Source organism: Lepidochelys olivacea (genome assembly GCF_965140295.1).
Source record: "Lepidochelys olivacea isolate rLepOli2 genome assembly, chromosome: 9".
NCBI classification, from domain to species: Eukaryota; Metazoa; Chordata; order Testudines; family Cheloniidae; genus Lepidochelys; species Lepidochelys olivacea.
The window spans coordinates 9010826-9029025 of record NC_140419.1 but is presented as its reverse complement, the minus strand read 5'-3'; the positions used below and the strand labels follow the sequence as shown (position 1 = coordinate 9029025).

Genomic DNA, 18200 nt, shown 5'->3' with positions numbered 1-18200 from the left:
GAGGGGAGACTGTGGTGCAACATGGAATATGCAGCCTGGCCTACAGAGGAACGTGAGGCACTGCTATGGCGTTTCCAAATCGAAATACATTATCACTATTAGCTGCTGGGTGCTGAGCACTGCCAAAGATCTGTCTGACCTCTTGTTTGCATCATGTGTTACCCACTAATGTTCATACGGACACTTTATTTCCTTATGACAAATGTAATCTGCCCCTCTCCCACTCATCGTTTTATAGCATGGACACTATGCTTTGTACAAATAGCGTAGTGCTTTTAAAAATACATAGGGATTGCCTTACAGGATCAGACCAGTCCATTTAGTCCAGTGTCCTGTTTCTTCTGCATTTCTGGTGTACACAACAAGATTCTAGCAATATCACGGGCTTTTGTGGGGCAAAAGAGAAGACTGAGGGGCACAGTGCAGTTGAAGACCAAAGCAGTTCCAGTGCCTAGCTTCCAAAAGAATAAAACCTGATCTACTCTTAAAATAATGGGAGCGTTCTAAAGTTTGCCATGTTGTTTAGATCCTGCCATTCCACGTGATTTTTAAGGTGGTATTAGTCCTTCTCCCTTGTCTACCCAGCAGCGAGGTACTGCAGTCAGACAGGCAAAGTATCATCATTCAGTGATTGCCTGTGCTACATTAATGATGCAGGATGAGTTGTTCACTGTGCCTTCCGAATGTTCCTTTGTGTGTAACAGCTCTTCATATAAACCAAAATCTAGTGCCTGGGGATCTGGAAATCCACTTTTGCTTTCCATTGCAGTTCACAGCACTATGAATTAAACAACCTAAGCACGTAAAACCTTCCTTAAGGAACTGTTTGTCCTCAACATTAAGATGCCGTCATCCCTTACCCAAAACTTTGTTTTTGTCACTCCATATGCCCTCTGATTCCTCGCCTGTGGACTAGTTTTGGTATTACTGTAGCACGGCAGAGCCCTAGTTATGGCACAGGACCCCGGTGTACTAGGCACTGCATAGTATATTGGCCTCATCTTTCTTTGCCTTTGCCATGAAGAGTCACACCCTGTTTTATATTGCTTATTGGACTCGATAGAAGAACACTGAATGTTCCAGGTGCTGTACAGACACAGGAAGACCATCTTTGCCCTGGAAGGTATCTCTGCCTCTTTATTGTCCGGGCTGCAGTTCACTGGGCAAGAACAAAGTGCCATGTTACAGTGAATAAGGGTCAGAAAAGTGCCTCGACCTGCTGTTTTTGTGGTTTCTTTGAGTCCTGATTGCTTAATCTGCTGACCCATTTTTACCGCCATCGGCATTGCAGAGTCAGTACGAATCAGCTGAGTTCTCACTGCAGAAATGTCATTAAAGATGTATGAATGGCCTAGCTTGATTGTAGGTTGTGTTAGCAATGTTAGTTAGTGTGTGTCCACACTACCCTCCCTTCTAACACATAAATTGAGCGTGCTTTGTTGCAATTGCAGATGAAGACTAAATGTGGAATCCCCACAGTGTTCATAGTCGCTTTTTGTACTGCAACAATGTCTTGCATCTAGTACAAGACACACACATGTGGCTGAAATGCACATGTGAAGAGCTCTTGGAGGGAGTTAAAAGAAGTTCTGTTTAAAATAAATACAAAGTTGTGGGAAGCATATTTAACTTGTACATGGTCTGTTACTCTGTTTGGTAATACTTATCATTTTGTTTGTCAGGTGGACTTGTTCAAAAAGACTCTCTTGTTAATTCCAATTCACCTGGAAGTCCACTGGTCCCTCATTACTGTGAACATCCCTAACCGAATTATTTCATTTTACGATTCCCAAGGCATTCATTTTAAATTTTGTGTAGAGGTAAGAGGAATTATTATAGTTACGCTTAAAGTGCTTGGATCCTTGCTTTAAGAATTAAATTTTCATCCTCACCAAAATAAGTCTAGGTTTTGGGTGCATCATGCTTTATGGAATCTCTGTGCATGTACTAAAAATAAATACTTGGCATTTCTGTTGCCTTCATCCGGTTCTTAAAGTGATTACAAGGGGGCAAGAGAGTTACTAACTTCTTTGACAGATGGGGAACCTGAGACACAGACCTTGTTAAAGGTCACAGCGACCTTGTACCAGACCTAGCAGCAAAGCCCAGGTCTTCCATTGCCATATTCATACAACCAGTCTGTGTCTAGCAAACTTTTCTATTGTGTGTTCTCTTCTGTGGCACTCTCTCACAAAAACAAATGCTTAAAGCCTAGTCCAGTGTAAGAAACCCATTGTTCAAAGAGGGCTAAGATAGCCCTTTGCACGTCTTGTGAGCCAAAGATTTTGTGTTATTTTTTTGAGGAGTGCAGGTACCAGCAAACTTTTTTTTTTCTTAAATGTCTGGTTGATTTGATGATATTTCGGTCATGATGGTAAAGCGTAGGCAAGTAGTTTGGCCTGGACTGACCCGTTTTAGTGGCTGTTTTGCAAAGCTGACCTAATTGCTCGCTCATACAGCAGGCTGCAGCTTTTAAGTGTGTGTAGTTGTCCTCTTTTGTCTTAAGGCAGAGTAGCAATTATTGTACTGAGAGCTCATAGAAAGGACATCGGAATTAAAATAAATGTCCCATCAGCAACCGCCAAAGATAAAGCTGAGGCCTCACCTACTCCTAAAAATTAGATCGACCTCGCTGCCTCAGTCAAGGCTATGAAAACTGCAGCTCCTTGTGCGATGTAGTTAGGTTGACCTAACCCCCACTCTAGACACAGGGAAGCCCCATTGACCAAGCTACCACCTCTTGGAGAGGTAGATTAACTCTGTCAATGGGGAAACCCCTTCTGTCAGTCTAGGAAGCTGCAGCAGGGACTGTAGTGTCAACACACCCTGGTGTTTACAGAGCTAGGGAGTTCAACCAGAGGTGGTTGAAGCTGTGGCTCTGCTAACCAAGATGCTGTCCCCCATCCCTTCCCCCCCCTTTTTGGATTTTCCGATTTCCCCCAAATCAATAGGCTTCTATGCATTGACGCCGAGAACCTGCCCTGAAACTTTGGAATTGATCAGATGCAGCAGACAAAAGTTATCCATGACTTTCAAAGAGAGAAGTGCCATCGAATTGTGCATAAGGGCCCCGCAAGCTCGGCCAATCAAGTAAATTAGAACTGGACAACGCTAGGCCATCTAGTGCATCTCTCCGCCAGTACAAAATTCTTCTCTACAGTTCGTTTTCTTGCGCTTTGCACAATCTACTTTTAATTGCCCCAAGTGTGGTGGGGTTTCCAGTGTGTATCCCTGCTTTAACTGGGGGGCCAATTTCAGCCCTGGTGCTCAATGAAGCCAGTTAGATCTCTCCTTAACCACTAGAACTGGGTTAAGCACAAGGGCCAAACTCACCCTGGTTAAATGTACCCGCACGCCTTTCTCCTTGGCTTTAATTTGTGTGTAACTGTAAGGCTGTGATTTTTCTTTTTAAGAACATACGAAAGTATTTACTGACTGAAGCAAGAGAGAAGAATCATCCTGAGTTTCTTCAGGGATGGCAAACTGCTGTTACAAAGGTAAGCGCCAGCCCCTCTAAACCCCGCTGTGAATCTTCTGCAAGCTGAATCTCTTGGGTGTGCCACCTTCACTTTTAAATCCATGTTATTTAAAGAAGCAGTAAATATTTATTTTTAAATGAACGAAAAGGAAGAAGCTGGATGACTTGGGCTTGCCAATGGACTCTTTGTTGCTGGTTCAGATCCCACCAGGCCTCTCTCTCCTGCTAAGTGAGCTGGTGGCTTCCGCCCAGACCCTGGTGGAGAAGTTATTCACATTGCAAAGCCACTACAGTCAGTGCCCATGTTGGTAGAGGGGTAAAGAACTGAGTGCTCAGTAGAGGCCAGCTCTTCTTCCCTTGAGAGGTGACCGCTCCCAAAGGTTGAGGCACATCAGCAGGGGACAGTATGAGGTGAAAAACAAGTACAGCTGGGGATAGACAGACGGCTTTGTCTATATGCTGCACATAGACAGAGCGCCTTGGTCTCCAGGGCTGTCAGTCTGGCACATTTCACCAGCACTGTATTCGCTAACAAATAAACTGTCTCTGGCAGTGACAAAAGGGAACAACTTGTGTGAAGTGCGAACGAGGGAATTTGTGACTTGTATAACTGTCCTGTAATGGCTGAGGATATAAAACAGGTCACTGAACATTAGACAGTTTCCCAATGACTTCCCACTCACAGGAGATACTTCTAGGTTCCAGTGCAATGCTGAGAGGATCCCAGATACATGTCTTCCCTTTATTTCTGTTTCAGAGTAGCAGTCGTTTTAGTCTGTATTCGCAAAAAGAAAAGGAGTACATAAGTGAAAGCTTATGCTCAAATAAATTTGTTAGTCTCTAAGGTGCCACAAGTCCTCCTTTTCTTTATTTCTGTGTAGCCCTATGTGAGATGGATGATTTTTGCCTCTAGGAATGTATCATTTTTCCTCTGGCAATGCTGTGGATTTACAGGAAATATGACTGTTAGAGAGCTAGTGAGTTGCAAGTATTTAAAATAAAAAAATTGAGAGAGAGCGTGAGCGGGATGATCTGGCAAAGCCAGGAAATTAATTGGGGTGTCATTTGGGGTGAATTCACTGTCTCTTTACAAACATCGTTTCTGGCCAGCAAACATGCAATGTGCAGGCCCACTTGGCCTGCCCACAAATTGCCTGTTGCTTCCTTCAAGATCAGTGGGGAAGATGGGGATCCACCTTCTATAGCACAAATACCTAGGGAAACATTTCTTTAGGCTTGCGTGAGTTTGCTGATGTCTTTAAGTCTGACCTGAGTAAAGTAGACAGTAACGTTAAAATATTTATTTAAAGAAATTGAGAGGAAGCTATCCTGAATTGGTCATTAAAAACCGGATGTAGGAGGGAGAGCTGTAATTTCAGTCATAAAATATCTACTCTCAAATACTAGGCATGATCCTAACAAGGTGCAGAGTTTGCCTCCCCTGGCATGACTGGACCCAAAATAAGTAATTGCAGCTCAAGCTGTAAGTGTTGCAGAGTCACCAGTTTTCAATAAAAAGAGCTCACTAATCTTGCAAAATCTTATTTTGGGTTTTAAATAGAACTTTGAGTGAAAACGGAAGGAGGGCTAAGGATCTGTCCTTTCATGTGTTGTCTTTTCCTCCTCCCTCAGTGCATTCCACAACAGAAAAATGACAGTGACTGTGGGGTTTTTGTGCTCCAGGTAAGAGTGTAATTTTAAAGCGCTATGTGGCTTTTTTTCCCTTTGTATTTCTCAACAGTTTTCCTGTTTCAATTCAGCTTTTTTTTTTATTTTCCTCAGTACTGCAAGTGCCTCGCCTTAGACCACCCTTTTCAGTTCTCCCAGGAAGATATGCCACGCGTAAGAAAAAGGATTTACAAGGAGCTGTGTGAGCGCCAGCTAATAGATTAACAATAAAAAAACGAAAAGAAGAAAAGTTGAACTGTTTCTCTGGCATTTGTGAAGAGTTCCAGCTGGTGTTTGTGTACTTGAATTTCTGAAAACTTCCGTGAATTTCAACTGACTCGCAGCTGAGTGGTGTGGCCACTGTTACCTCAACTTTTTCTGCTCTTTCCCTGGCAGGACTTAACAGAGCTGCCCCAAAATATTCCTAATGTCAGTTTGGTTTCCTCTTTTATTTTCTTTCCTGTATTTAATATTTATTATCTACGCACGCACATAGGCAAAGCATGCGACTAAAAAAAAAAAAAGTATCGAATTGTAGATTTGGTGCACCTTTGAAATGTAGCTAGAAATGACAGAATACAGGTAAAAAATTTGTCTGAAAACATAAAGATGCATGATCCGTTTTCTGACGCAATAATGCTTTGAATGTATCAAAACCTTTTCAATGCCATAAAAAGAGCAGCTAAACCTTTTATTTGAAAACTCAAATTATTCCATTTTCCTCATTGGCTGTGTAGTACTGAATCCCCACTTTTTGGGGGGGGGTGGGGACAGGGGTGGATAAATCCGCCTATAGATTTTATTTGTGGAGACCCCCTTTGAATAGAGTTGAAGTCACTAATAAAAAAAAAAAATTGTTCTCTGTTAACGTTTAGCTAGCTGTCGTTATCCCCCCTGTTCCCTGTGGTTGGAAAGCAGCCTTTGCACAAATGAGACTTCGGCACTTGACTGTATAATAAAACATGGAGATATTCAGCTTTTCAGATTGACAGTATGTTCATATGTGCTTTGGGAGCCCTGATGATTGTGCATGTGTCTTGGAACGTTAGAGGGAGAATGATGAAGCCGACCCTGAAGATGCAAAGCTTCATTTTAACCTCAGGTTTGGTAACTAGCAACCATTCAAGTCTTAGCCTATTTATAGAATTTACCTAAGGTGAAGTGGTATGTTTCAGGCATCTTCCTTCTGGGTCTCTCTTCTGAAACTGGATTCCCTTCTAGCTGTTCTGTCCCTCCCATTTCTCTTCTCCTTCCCTCCCCCCCACCATTCTATAACTTTAATTCAGTCAAAAAATATCTTTCCACTCCTCTCCATGGTACTTGACTATCTTAAACTCTCGTCATCCCCTTTTTGTTTATGAATTGTAGTGTGGTAACACCTAGGAGCTCTCATCATGGCTCAGGGTTCCGTTGTGCTAGGCGCTGTACTTACAGAACAAAAAGACACAGTCCCTGACCCAAAAAGCATACAATCTAAGACAGTGGTGGGCAGCCTGCGGCAGGCCGCCAGACCGTTTTACGTTTGCACGGCCGCCCGCAGCTCCCAGTGGCTGCGGTTTGCTGTTCCCGGCCACTGGAAGCGGAGGGCCGCAGGTTGCCCCCCACTGATCTAAGTAAGATATACTACAGATTTGATCCTGCCTCATGTGGTGTAGGAATGTTGCCTGGCTAAGTGGAAGACAGAATGCAGGGGAATCTGATGCTGGATTGGTGACATCACCACACCAACTCCTAGTAGAGGTTTGAGACTGAATAGGAGAGAACATGTAACTAAACGCCTATGCATGGCATCTCCTCGCCCACTTTCTGGCCATGCTCTGCTGTTCCCCTTTCTTTACACAGTCATTTTTTCAAGTAAGGGAGTAGGCCCAGAGGGGCTGCTCTGTGCAGAGGATTATGCTGAGCACTTAGTCGTATTTTGTGCTCATGCATAGTGTAACAGCCTTGTGCTCCCAACCGTACACCACACAAGGGCTTGCAGCATCAAGCCTTGCCTCCCAATTCAGCAAGGTTCTTAAGCATATGCTTAAAGTTAGACGCTTGCTCAAATACTTCGTTGAATTGGGCACTTGGTTCAAGGCCTAAGTAGTTGTAAGCTCAAGATTTAAACTTTGTGCATCTTTGTTTAGAAAAGTCCATGGATTTATTTAAGCATTGCCCTATACTATTGTGAATACAACCCCAGCACACCTGTCATAGTGTCTGGGACCAAAAATTGCATACGTTGGCCTTTAAATAAAAATGAAACTTAGTCTAGTTTCGCTATCCAAAGTGAGTGAAATGCAAAGAATAAATCGCATGAATGATGGCAAGTCGTTTTGATTTTAGATGTCAGCTTTTGTAATTTAGGATATTGGTGAGAGGCGAGGCAACTTTTAAAAAAATGAATTATGTTGGTGGTATGCCAAATGGGACACTTCTCAGAATGTGAGATTCCCAAGCAAGTCTGTTCTCCGATCAGAAATGACCGAGCACTTTCCATAGAGGAGTCCTTGTCTTTGAGTATTGGATTTCCTAATTCACTGGAATCTTTGGTCACTTGATGAACTGAGAGACCAATGTTTTGGAACCTTTTCTTATGATTAACCTATCCCAACGTCTCTTCTCAACCTTTTCCAAACCAGGACCATCTCGGAATGCCCTCCCATTTAGCAGTAGGGGAAAGGCAGGGTGGTTATGACCCCCAGGTTGAGAACCCCTGATCTAGACTATGCCTAGATCAGTAGTTCTCAATCTGTTTACCATTGTGGGCCACATACGCAGCTCTTTGTTATATGGGCTGCATCCACATAATATATATACTAACTGTATGGCTCTGATGACGGATGGACCCCAGCTCTGTGCTGATTGGGCCGCAAGTGGCTTGAGAACCACTGGCCTAGATCTCTGAATTTAGGGTTTCTCATTCATGATTTAGACATCGGCCTACAGTTGATCCTTTTCCTGCCATCTTGTGGCTTGATACCTACTTGCTAAGAACCCAAATTCAATTACACAAAATGGGAGAGGGGGAAGAGTCTCTGGGCCAGCTAGCTGGTGGCATCAGCCATGGCACAGCGCATTTATAACCCTCATATTTAACTGGAAAACAGATGCATTGAAATGATTTCATATATGCACGTTTCTTGATTTAATAAAAGAAATGGATCTTGCATCTTTAATCTGCAGCCTTGTGACGTTAGGAGTGAAGTGGAGAATTGGATGCGTTTCTCTAAACTCATCTATTTGCCAGCTTGTCAGCCAGTGGTTTGTTGAGAAGTATTCTAATTTCAGTTGATTATGGGGCACTGCAGAGAAGAGAGACTCAAATATGCAGCTTAACATTCCAATGAGGGGAATCTGAAAAAGGAATGCAAGGGAAAGTTGAACTAAGATATTAAATGTATACTTTACTTACATAATTGTTAGTGTAGGGCTGCAATTCATCATGGGCATTCAGAACATGACACACTGGAGTGTTTACATTGTGAAACTTGGGCAGTTTAAGTCTTGTTCAAGAATGCTTCTCATCCCTTAAAGGAGATGGAGTTCATAACCTGCAGTCAGTTTGCTATTTCGTATAGTGCTTCAGATCTGTGGAGAGTGCCTTTATTATAACAGGCATATTTATGTGGCTGTAGTTAAGGCTGTCGGCAATTCCATTAATGTGGTATTGTAGACTTTCATAAATCACTCTAAACTGCTTTGTCGAATACATAGCAAATATAGTATCTTGTTCTGAAGAGATTTGTCCAGTCGACAGTCAGATTGTACTACAAGCATGGAACGGGGGCTTTACCGATTTTGGGATTCTTGGTATAACTCAAACTACCCGAATTGTAACACTTGTAAACTGACCGGCAATTGTGGTTTTATTCCCTATTTTCAGTTTGCCTGAATCTCTAGTTTAAAATGACAGACTCTGTTGCCGACGTAAATATGCATAAAGGAAATCGATTCGACAAGGTACTCAAGAATGGGTCTAAGCCTGGGTGTGGTTGTCTTGTCGACAAGTATCTTGCTGAATGAAAGCTGAACCTTAACACTGACTGCAACCTGCTGCCACACCTTTTTGTGGGTTGCAAGTGAGACATCGTGCATATTTTGTGTATTACCCTGGTGATGATTAGGCACACCTGGAAAAATCTCCTTTCTTTTGCTTGTTTGCATTTTATCTCTAGTATAATACCTATGCCACCTTTATTTCCTGGGAGTTTTCAGTATTTGTTGTTGTAGCCACTGTAGTTTTTGTTCAAGTTAAGAAGGAAACTTAAAAAAACCCAAAACCTTAGAAACTGACTTAGATTCCTAAATTTCCCAAATCACAACTATGTTTGGGGGTGTGTTTGCATTGTATGAAAGTACTAAAGTTGAGCACTGACCCTAACCCTGTTGTCATTGAGCAGTGTGTTTTCACCTTTCTAATTTTTAAAACAAAATTAAAATGATTTTTAAGGGAATGTTGACAGGAGCTCAGTTTGGGATCTCACTCACTGGAGAAGTATCTCAATTTGATTAGCTCTAATAACTCTGAACTGCAGACAATGACTTTGGGGAGGGGGGGTGTTCTATAGTGGTGCAATGTTACAACTTTCTGTAGTTTGAGCTGTGACCAGTTTACAAAATGAGGCATCTTATATGCATTAAATAGAAGGAAGCGGCGTATAGTAGACATCTATCTTATACTAAGGAGATACTCTAAAAATGTAGATCTGTCAGTAGAACAGGTAGAACTTGACTTGCTTTTACTCCTTTTATATGAAACAAAAATAGCACTGCTGATTAACTTGGTTATGTAGCTCTAGAGTGAAACTGCATTTCTTGCTGAACGTTATAAAAATGTACAGGGATTGAATGTGTGGCAAATGGGAGAAATGACGGCTTGGTAAGAAATGTCTCTTTAAGCTATTAATCATCTGGCAACATCCTTGTCTTTATTACATTCATAATTTAAAAACCCTCTCATGGAGGAAGTGTGGATGCTTGTTAAATATATTCTTTCAGTAGAGAGTACTAAGAAATCAGATCATTAAAATACAAAATCATAAGAGACACAAGAGCCTTGCCAGAAACAATAATTACTATTTATATGTAATAGGCATCAGGAGCAAAAGAGATGAGTCTGGCTTGCTTGTGCCTGAACTTAATGGATTTTGCAAGCAACAGACTAGAAGGATTTGGGGATAGAATTTAGTCTTCTGGACATGTAACACGCAACCTATATTGTTGGAAACTGAGTAAAATATCTTGAAAAATAAACTAACTTGTTTCCTCTGAACACAAGCAAGGAATTTTCCCCCCTGAAATTCCGGGCAATGCTCATTCCTGTGATTTTCAGATTTGATTCAGCTGACTAGTGCTTATTTTGTCTCCTCAAACATGGCATTAGTTCACTCTTTAAGGTCCCAATTGTTTCCAAAGAGACTCTGCGCTCTCAAGTTTGTTTCCACAGCTCTGTTAAGTTACCAAGCTCTTGAAGTGGGGGAGAGGTTTTGAAGTCATTACAGAGCCTTTAAACAAAAGTTGTAATGAGGTAAATTGGAGGGCTGGAGGATTGACATGTAAGGATGTATGAATTGTTTAGCCACATGAAGGACAGAATTTAGAGTACAAGGTAAGTCCAGTTTTGTTTCTGTTGTAGGTGCATATAAAGCCCATCCTTCCTGACTATGCAAACCTTTTTGGGAAGTAAAGTGTTATAACAAAGAGCTGTGTATTGTGGAGTTCAACAGCGCATTGAACCAGGGCTCCCCTGTCGTGTCACTAAGGTCACTTGAGAATCTTACTGGAGCAGCTGCTCCGGTTCCAGAGCCCTTTAAAGAGGGCAGATGTGCACTCCCCAAAGACACTGCCGTTCAGTCCTGCACATCTGGATTGTAGAGGAGTTCTGTTCACTAGTGAAATATTCGCTGTTTACCTCATGTTTGCAGTTAAAATAAACGGAATCCAGGAGCACTGATTACAGTTGAAGAGGGAACACTCCCTGTACATGGCTCATTAGAAATCTTGTCTCCGTCTATCATGGTGGTGTGAGGGCATCTGACCTCTGCTGCAGAGCCAGCCCAGCGGGGATGGATGGCTTCAGCAGCCCCCTCCTCTACTGAGAGCACCATGTGGGCTGGAGCCTGCTGGAGAACTAAGCAGATTCCCACTTCAGTCTCCAAGTACTCAAATGACTTCTAAAATCTTGTTTTAAAACTGTCCCACTTGCAGAGACTTTGCTCCTTTTAAAGAAATACCAATTTCTTCTCATGTTCTTCTTGGGATGTGTATAGTTGGAGACTTTTTTTTTTTAATGGAAAAGGAATGTAACATTCTTGTGTTGCTTTGTTTCTCAGCCAATTGGTGCACCAGTCTCAAAACCACCATTTTACAGGGCAGAGAGTAGACCATCCTAGAGGCATGTTTTCGTGCAGAGTTTTGGAATGAGATACTGTAGGGGGGGTTATGCCAGTGGTCCATACTTCAGTTAAGCGTTTTTTTTCTGTTAAACTTTGAGTCTGATTTATGCATTTCAAAAATACTAAAATCTTCAGCCTAATAAAAAGATCATGCCTGAATTTGTGGTTGTCTTTAGACCTTTTCAAAGACGACGTTTTCTCATGCCTTCTAAAAATACATGTCCTCAGCAGTTAACTTCCATCTTTTTAATATTCTCTGTTTAAAATTCCAAAAAATAGGAGTGGCTTATCTAAACATGATGGCCAAGATTTTCAGAAATAACTAGTGATTTTTGCTTGCTTTCATTCTTGGTGGTCCAGTCTGAGACCCTCTTAAAGGGGTCTGATTTCCAGAGGGTAGGTGCTCAGTGACTTCTGAAAATCCGGCCCTTAAATATTTTGGGTACCCAAAATCCCTAGTCACTTGAAATTCTTGGGCCTACATAAACATGTTATCGATAAGGCTCCAACTCTGCAGCGAGTTCATTGTAGGGGGGGTCTCTCAACTGAGTTCTTGGAGGGATCAATTTGTTTTGCAATCTATGGTTTGACCACCAGATGTCACACAAGCACTATCGAGGTAGCATAAGCTGAGGATTTAGGGCCATGTTGTTAGTGTATTGGCATGTAAAAGAAAGATCTTGTGATGTTTGTAGCTTGCCATGTTGGTAATCCTGTTTTCACGTGTTTCTGAAGAAAATATGCAACAATTTTGAAACTCTATTTTAAAAATCCTTTCAGCCCCATCAAACCCACTAAAAAATCCCTATGCATCAAATACACAAGCATTTGATCTTGAGAATTATTCCAGAGATGTGCTATTCATTTATTTTACAAGTGTCCAAAGAGGGAAAAAATAAATGATTGGTAGGAATTGGGCTAGCATGCCAAAGGCTTCAGTTCAATCCCAAACCACTGCTCTGTATAGATCATGAGCGTTCTTTTTACAACGCTATGTTACCGCCTCTATAAATTCTTAAGGCGAAACCACATCAGTGGCAACTTCTGTCTAATTTGTGGTCACATGCTTAGAACTCAACATGGTTTTGCAAATAACTAAACAGCCTGGTTTCCTTTTAAAAAATTTGTATCCAAGAGTTGGTGTGTTTTATAGTCTTAACTCATAGTTGGACCTTAAAATGGAAAACTGATTAGTCCGGGAATTGGAATTAGTTACCCTCTACCATACGCTGGGGGCTGGAATATGGTTGCCTTGTGTTACTGAATCCAATGCCCCATGACACCCAGGTTTGATTTTTAGGAATTTGTATTAAATTGCTGGTCTGCTCCAGCCTAAATTTATAAACAGAAATGTGTTTTTTACCTGTCAAATCGTTATAATCCAATCTCTAATTTTAAAGCCACTTGTCACTTCTTTAAAATCAGGACGTATGGCTCAAAGGGAAATTTAAATTCAAGACCTACAGAAAATACATGTTGTTAAAATGTCTTTGAATTATTTTGTTTGCATAACTGACAAGCCTGAGAGAGAGGAGGATCTCAGCATGGAAAAACTAGCTTAAGACTTACACATGTTTCAGAGTAGCAGCCGTGTTAGTCTGTATCCACAAAAAGAAAAGGAGGACTTGTGGCACCTTAGAGACTAACAAATTTATTGGAGCATAAGCTTTCGTGAGCTACAGCTCACTTCATTGGATGCATTCAGTGGAAAATACAGTGAGGAGATTTTATATACACACACTGTTTCCTTTAGCCTTTTTGCTGAGCTCCTGTAGGCAGCTCTGAGAGGTTCAGGCAGCTCAAGAACCATCCATGGCTTCAACAGGGCTTCAGTCAAAGGACCCTCTATAAGCGTTCATGTGCGGAGCCCACTATTGTACACTAGGTGGCACTGTTATCTAGTCTAAAAACTTCATGCTTTGTGTGTACAGTGTTCCATTAATTAATTAGACTAAATCCACTTAGCGGACAGTAAGTGAATTGCATAGGGTAGGTTTGTCCCTTTGTGCTTTTTATCCTGTTACCAGTTAGGTAATTGGATTCCTCAGCTTCACAGAAAACTGCCCCAAACTGATCCCAGGTGTCAGGCAATTCTAGGTTTAGATAACAGTTTGGCTTGGGATATTTTAAAGTGCAATGCGTTGGAAAAAGATCAAACAGGTGCTGAACTTGCTCTTTGGGAATCTGAACTGAAGCGGCTCCAAATGTTCCCAATTTAATTTTTTTTAAACAGTCAACTTTCTCCCTCTGTTTTTTGACCAACTCTAATCTGAACCCCCTTTTCAAGATTTTTCCCCGAAAAGTTTCCCTTTAGTTAAGATAATGGGTAATCTTGAGAGGTCAGCTGAATTTTTGCCCTCCCCCCTTTTTTCTTTTTTTTTAATTGGGGTAGTGGGTTCATTGTATGTGTAGTCAGAACAATTAGTTAGATGTTACAGGCCTATTGGCATGAAATGCTTTCATGCATCTGAACAAACACGCAGATGGATCAGGATGACAATGGGCCATGGGTTATCAGTTACATGTTTTGATGCAGTTCTGTTTGTTTTCTTAGGTAACCCCCTTGCAATCTCCAGCTTGAGTTCTAGTGTCCTTATGCCCTTCCCTTCTGGCACTGGACTGCTTGCCTTGGTATGAGTGAGCAGGTCACGCAGACGATAAGAGAGAAAAATAAATGAGGTGGAATTTAAAGTGCCTGATCCAGTCGGTGCCAATTGAAATCAATGGAGTCTTCAATAGGCTTTGCATTGAGCTTTAAAGGAGAAGAAACACATGGTCTTTGTGGATCAAGTTCAGTACTAGAAATTCTTACTCTTTATCCCTCTTGCTATGGGGGGTTAATGGGTTATTGAAGAGACAAGATGGGTGAGGTAATGTCTTTTTATTGGGCCAACTTTTGTTGGTGAAAAACACAACAGAAGTTGGGCCAATAAAAGATATGATGTCACCCACCTTGTCTCTCTAATAGGCTGACACCAACATGGCTATAATAACACTGCATGCAACAGTGTTTGAGAAGTACACACTTCCGTAAGGTGGATGCAGGCCGCCTTGCCTGTGAAATCTCAAGAGACCTAATACACTTGGACTGGCATGACCTAAGGAAACAATAAATACAAAATATGATGGCGAGCAGGACCCTTTCTCTTTGGGGAGCAAAATGATAAAATATTTTAGCTCTTGCATTGTATGGTTCAACCCTAAATCTCAAAGTTCTTTCTAAGCTGTCATAATGATCCCCTCTTTCCTTTGAAAACTGAAAAATCCATGACTGCTTTGTACTCTAGTTCTTTTCCTAAAGAGATCTTCATTCTCATTGGTCGGTGTGGCCATTAAAACATGTTGATTGGCAACCAAATATAGCCTTTATGCTACATTTGAAACTTTTTTGGCCAACCGGGGAGGATACACTATATCCATACACATTTCTTTAAGCAGTTATATAGCTTAACATATATATTTTTTCAGATTCTTAATTTGTTCATGATAGAAAATGGTGAATGATGCATTTCTTCTTAGATTTTTTTTTTAAATTAAGATTTGTCAATTTGCATTTGGATGGAAATTGAAATTCAATTAACGTATAAAAATTTTAAAATGCTAGTTTTGTTCATTAAATAAAACTCACTTAAATATGCATGGAAACAAGGAAAAAACTATCAAAACATGTTTTGCATTTAAAACTGATTTCTTAAAGGAAATATTTAACTGTAGTTAATGAATTTGGTCTCTGGTCATCATGGGCCAGAATTTCAAGATATTTAAGTATCTTAAGATGCAGATAGGCACCTAGTGGAAGTTTTAAAAGCACCTAAGTAGGTTAGGCCCTAATTCCCCTTGATTTCAGTGGGAGTTTGTTATTAAAATTAGAATGAGTAGATCTCATCCTTTCCCAGCTGGTTTTAATTCATAGCTTGGATAAAAATAAACTTTCTGGCTTTTTCAATTCAGTTGGTTTCTTAATTTGAAATAGTCCAAATGGCTAAACTATTCCGTGCATTTGTTAACTAAACAAAGCAAAACTGATTAAGGCAAAGGTTGTCCTGCACAACTGAAGCTGCAAGTATTTACATTTGGGGAGAGACAAATAACAGCATTTGCTCCACTAACAAGGCTGACTATTATAGATGCTTAATGCAGTAGTCACACTGTAGCATATGTATTATAAAGCTTGAGTTGACCTCAAAAGTTAGATGTTTTTCCTCTTGAATCTATAGTTAAAAAGGCTTTTTAACGCATTAAAATTTGAGCGCTCACTGATGCAAAATTTTTATTTTATTTTAATAAATTTGGGCCTTAACATAAATTATCATTTCAAATTTAAACAGGTTTATTAAGACTATATTAATTTTTTTTATCAAGTTTCTTTTGAAAAAAAAATCCTTTTTTTATCCACTGTATGGGGGGGGGGGGCGGAGGGGAGACTGCTTAGTGGTGGCATCTCAGCCAGGTGGGAGGCTGATTAGAAGCAACTTCCAGGAATTGGTTGGGCATGGAGGCATCCTGTTTAAAATGGCTCTTTTCGTAGGCTAATCCATCCTTCCAGTGTTTATTAAGAGAATTACAGGGTGGTGTGGTGGGAATGGAACATGCGATAAATGGCTTCTCAAACTCCCTTTTGCACAGAGGCGCCAACTCCGTGGGTGCTCCGGGGCTGGAGCACCCACAGGGGGATAAAAAAAGTGGGTGCTCAGCATCCACCGGCGGGCCCAGATGATCAGCTCATCCCCCCTGCCCCCCAGCTCCTCGTGCCCACTGCTGATCAGCTGTTCATCAGCGGGCAGGAGGCACTGGCGGGAGAGGGAGGAGTGGGGGCAGAAGAGGCGGAGTGAGAGTGGGAGGCTCAGTGAAGGGGGTGGAGCGGGGCAGGGGTGGGGCTGTGGGGGAAGGGGTGGAATGGGGGGCAGGGTGGGGATTGAGCACCCTCAGGGAAATCAGAAAGTTAACACCTATTCTTCTGCAGAAGCAGAGGTATGGAATTAGTATGGCAGCTGAGGCATGACCTCAACAGGTCATTTGGGACCCTGTCATTGAAAGGCCCATGGAAAAGAAGCAAGCACTCCTCCTTATCCTTATGGTGGAGGTCTTAACTCTCTATCCAGGCTGCCTGGCTAGCGTCCCCAGCAGCTGTCTTGCTTAAGTGGATGGCAATGTGAGTAAAATGGAGTAATAAAAACAGGTGCCTGACACAACTGCTTTGTCAAATAAAATGACAAAATTCAGTAATTTGCCCTGCAAGTTTTGAGGGAATAATTCCATTGGCTTGGCGCATCGCATTTATCAGTGTGACAGTAATTTCAACTCATGTTTTCCAGGTTTAGGAGCTGATCTCTAAATACCGTAACGATGACCCTGCTCCTTTCAAAGCCTCTCTTTTTAGAATAACTCTCTTTATAGTTCTGCCTGCTTCTTCATGGCTCCTGCTGCCATGACGGCTATTCCTCGTTGATGGGACCAAGTTCAAGGGATGATGTGGGAGGGATAGCTCAGTGGTTTGAGCATTGGCCTGCTAAACCCAGGGTTGTGAACTCAATCCTTGAGGGGGCCATTTAGGGATCTGGGGCAAAAATTGGGGATTGGTCCTGCTTTGAGCAGGGGGTTGGACTAGATGACCTCCTGAGGTCCCTTCCAACCCTGGTATTCCATGATTCTGTGTGTGAACATCAGATTAGAGTTGTCCAGAGGGTGACCGTTCTGGGTGGGGTAGCAACTTTAGAGCTCTTGAAATTTGGCTTCGATTTCCACTGGAATAAAAACAAAACCCTTTGAGCATATTTGCAAACATGGAATTGTGTGAAAATGTCCATCTTTAATTGAAAGTTGAGCTTTTTGGATTGGGGAGCTGACAGAGAAGGCCAGGTTCATATCCTTACTCTGCCTGATTCAGAGTGATAAAAGCTGAAAGCCTCACAACCCAGGCCAGCTGCAACAGTTTCTCTTTCTTTCCCCTCTTGCCTACCTCCTGCAAGGGCTCCTTAATGACTGTGTCTTCTAAACCTATTTTGGAAAATTGTCTTTTGCACATAGTATAATCTTCCGTATTCGCAGGAGTTGTGCAATATAACAAAATGTCGGGAAATCTAGGCCCTATCCAATATATTTCAGAGAGACCACCTTCCATATACATCACCTTGTCCACAAGATTAATTTCCAAAGTCATCTTTCACAAGAGCCACATACGAGCTACTTCTGAAGAGTATATGCTAAACATCATGGTCCTGGAATAAACAGTCTCCAGCTGATCTGAAATGAATACCATTTAGAGGCAGATGCTGGTGGTAAGTAGAGCCAGTTGCAAAATTTGATGGAACAGTTTCCCATGGCAAATGCTGTTTGAATTTAAATGTTTTGCAGGAATGTGTCAATTTCGACAATTGCTGATGAAATGGTTTTTGAAACAATTTAGAATTGAAATGGAGTGTTTCGTTCTGACTTTTTTGTTTAGTTGATTATATTTACATTTTTATTATAAGATTTCAGCCTTGTCAAAAATGATATGTTTTGAAAAGCTCATTTCGATGTTTCCAAAACACAATATTTTAGAATATCTTGTTCCATGAAATATTTCAAGAATTTGACTTTTCGGTCCTAGTCCATGATAACGTTGGAATTTCTTATGGACAGCAAATGCCATTTCCCGATCACTTACAGTGATAAGATATAAGTAGGCTTAG

General features: G+C 41.4%; 1 protein-coding gene across 2 annotated transcripts in view; it reads left to right on the top strand.

Moving 5' to 3' along the window:
- Positions 1–6126, top strand: part of SENP5 (SUMO specific peptidase 5) — a 30598-nt gene extending 24472 nt beyond the window's left edge. For both annotated transcript variants that reach the window (XM_084638143.1, XM_084638142.1), the window contains exons 7-10: positions 1683–1820; positions 3414–3497; positions 5111–5161; positions 5261–6126. In XM_084638143.1, the coding sequence (XP_084494269.1) occupies positions 1683–1820; positions 3414–3497; positions 5111–5161; positions 5261–5371 (384 nt within the window). In that variant the 3' untranslated portion in view covers positions 5372–6126. The remainder of the gene's footprint in view (positions 1–1682; positions 1821–3413; positions 3498–5110; positions 5162–5260) is intronic.
- The last annotated feature ends 12074 nt before the right edge of the window (positions 6127–18200 follow it).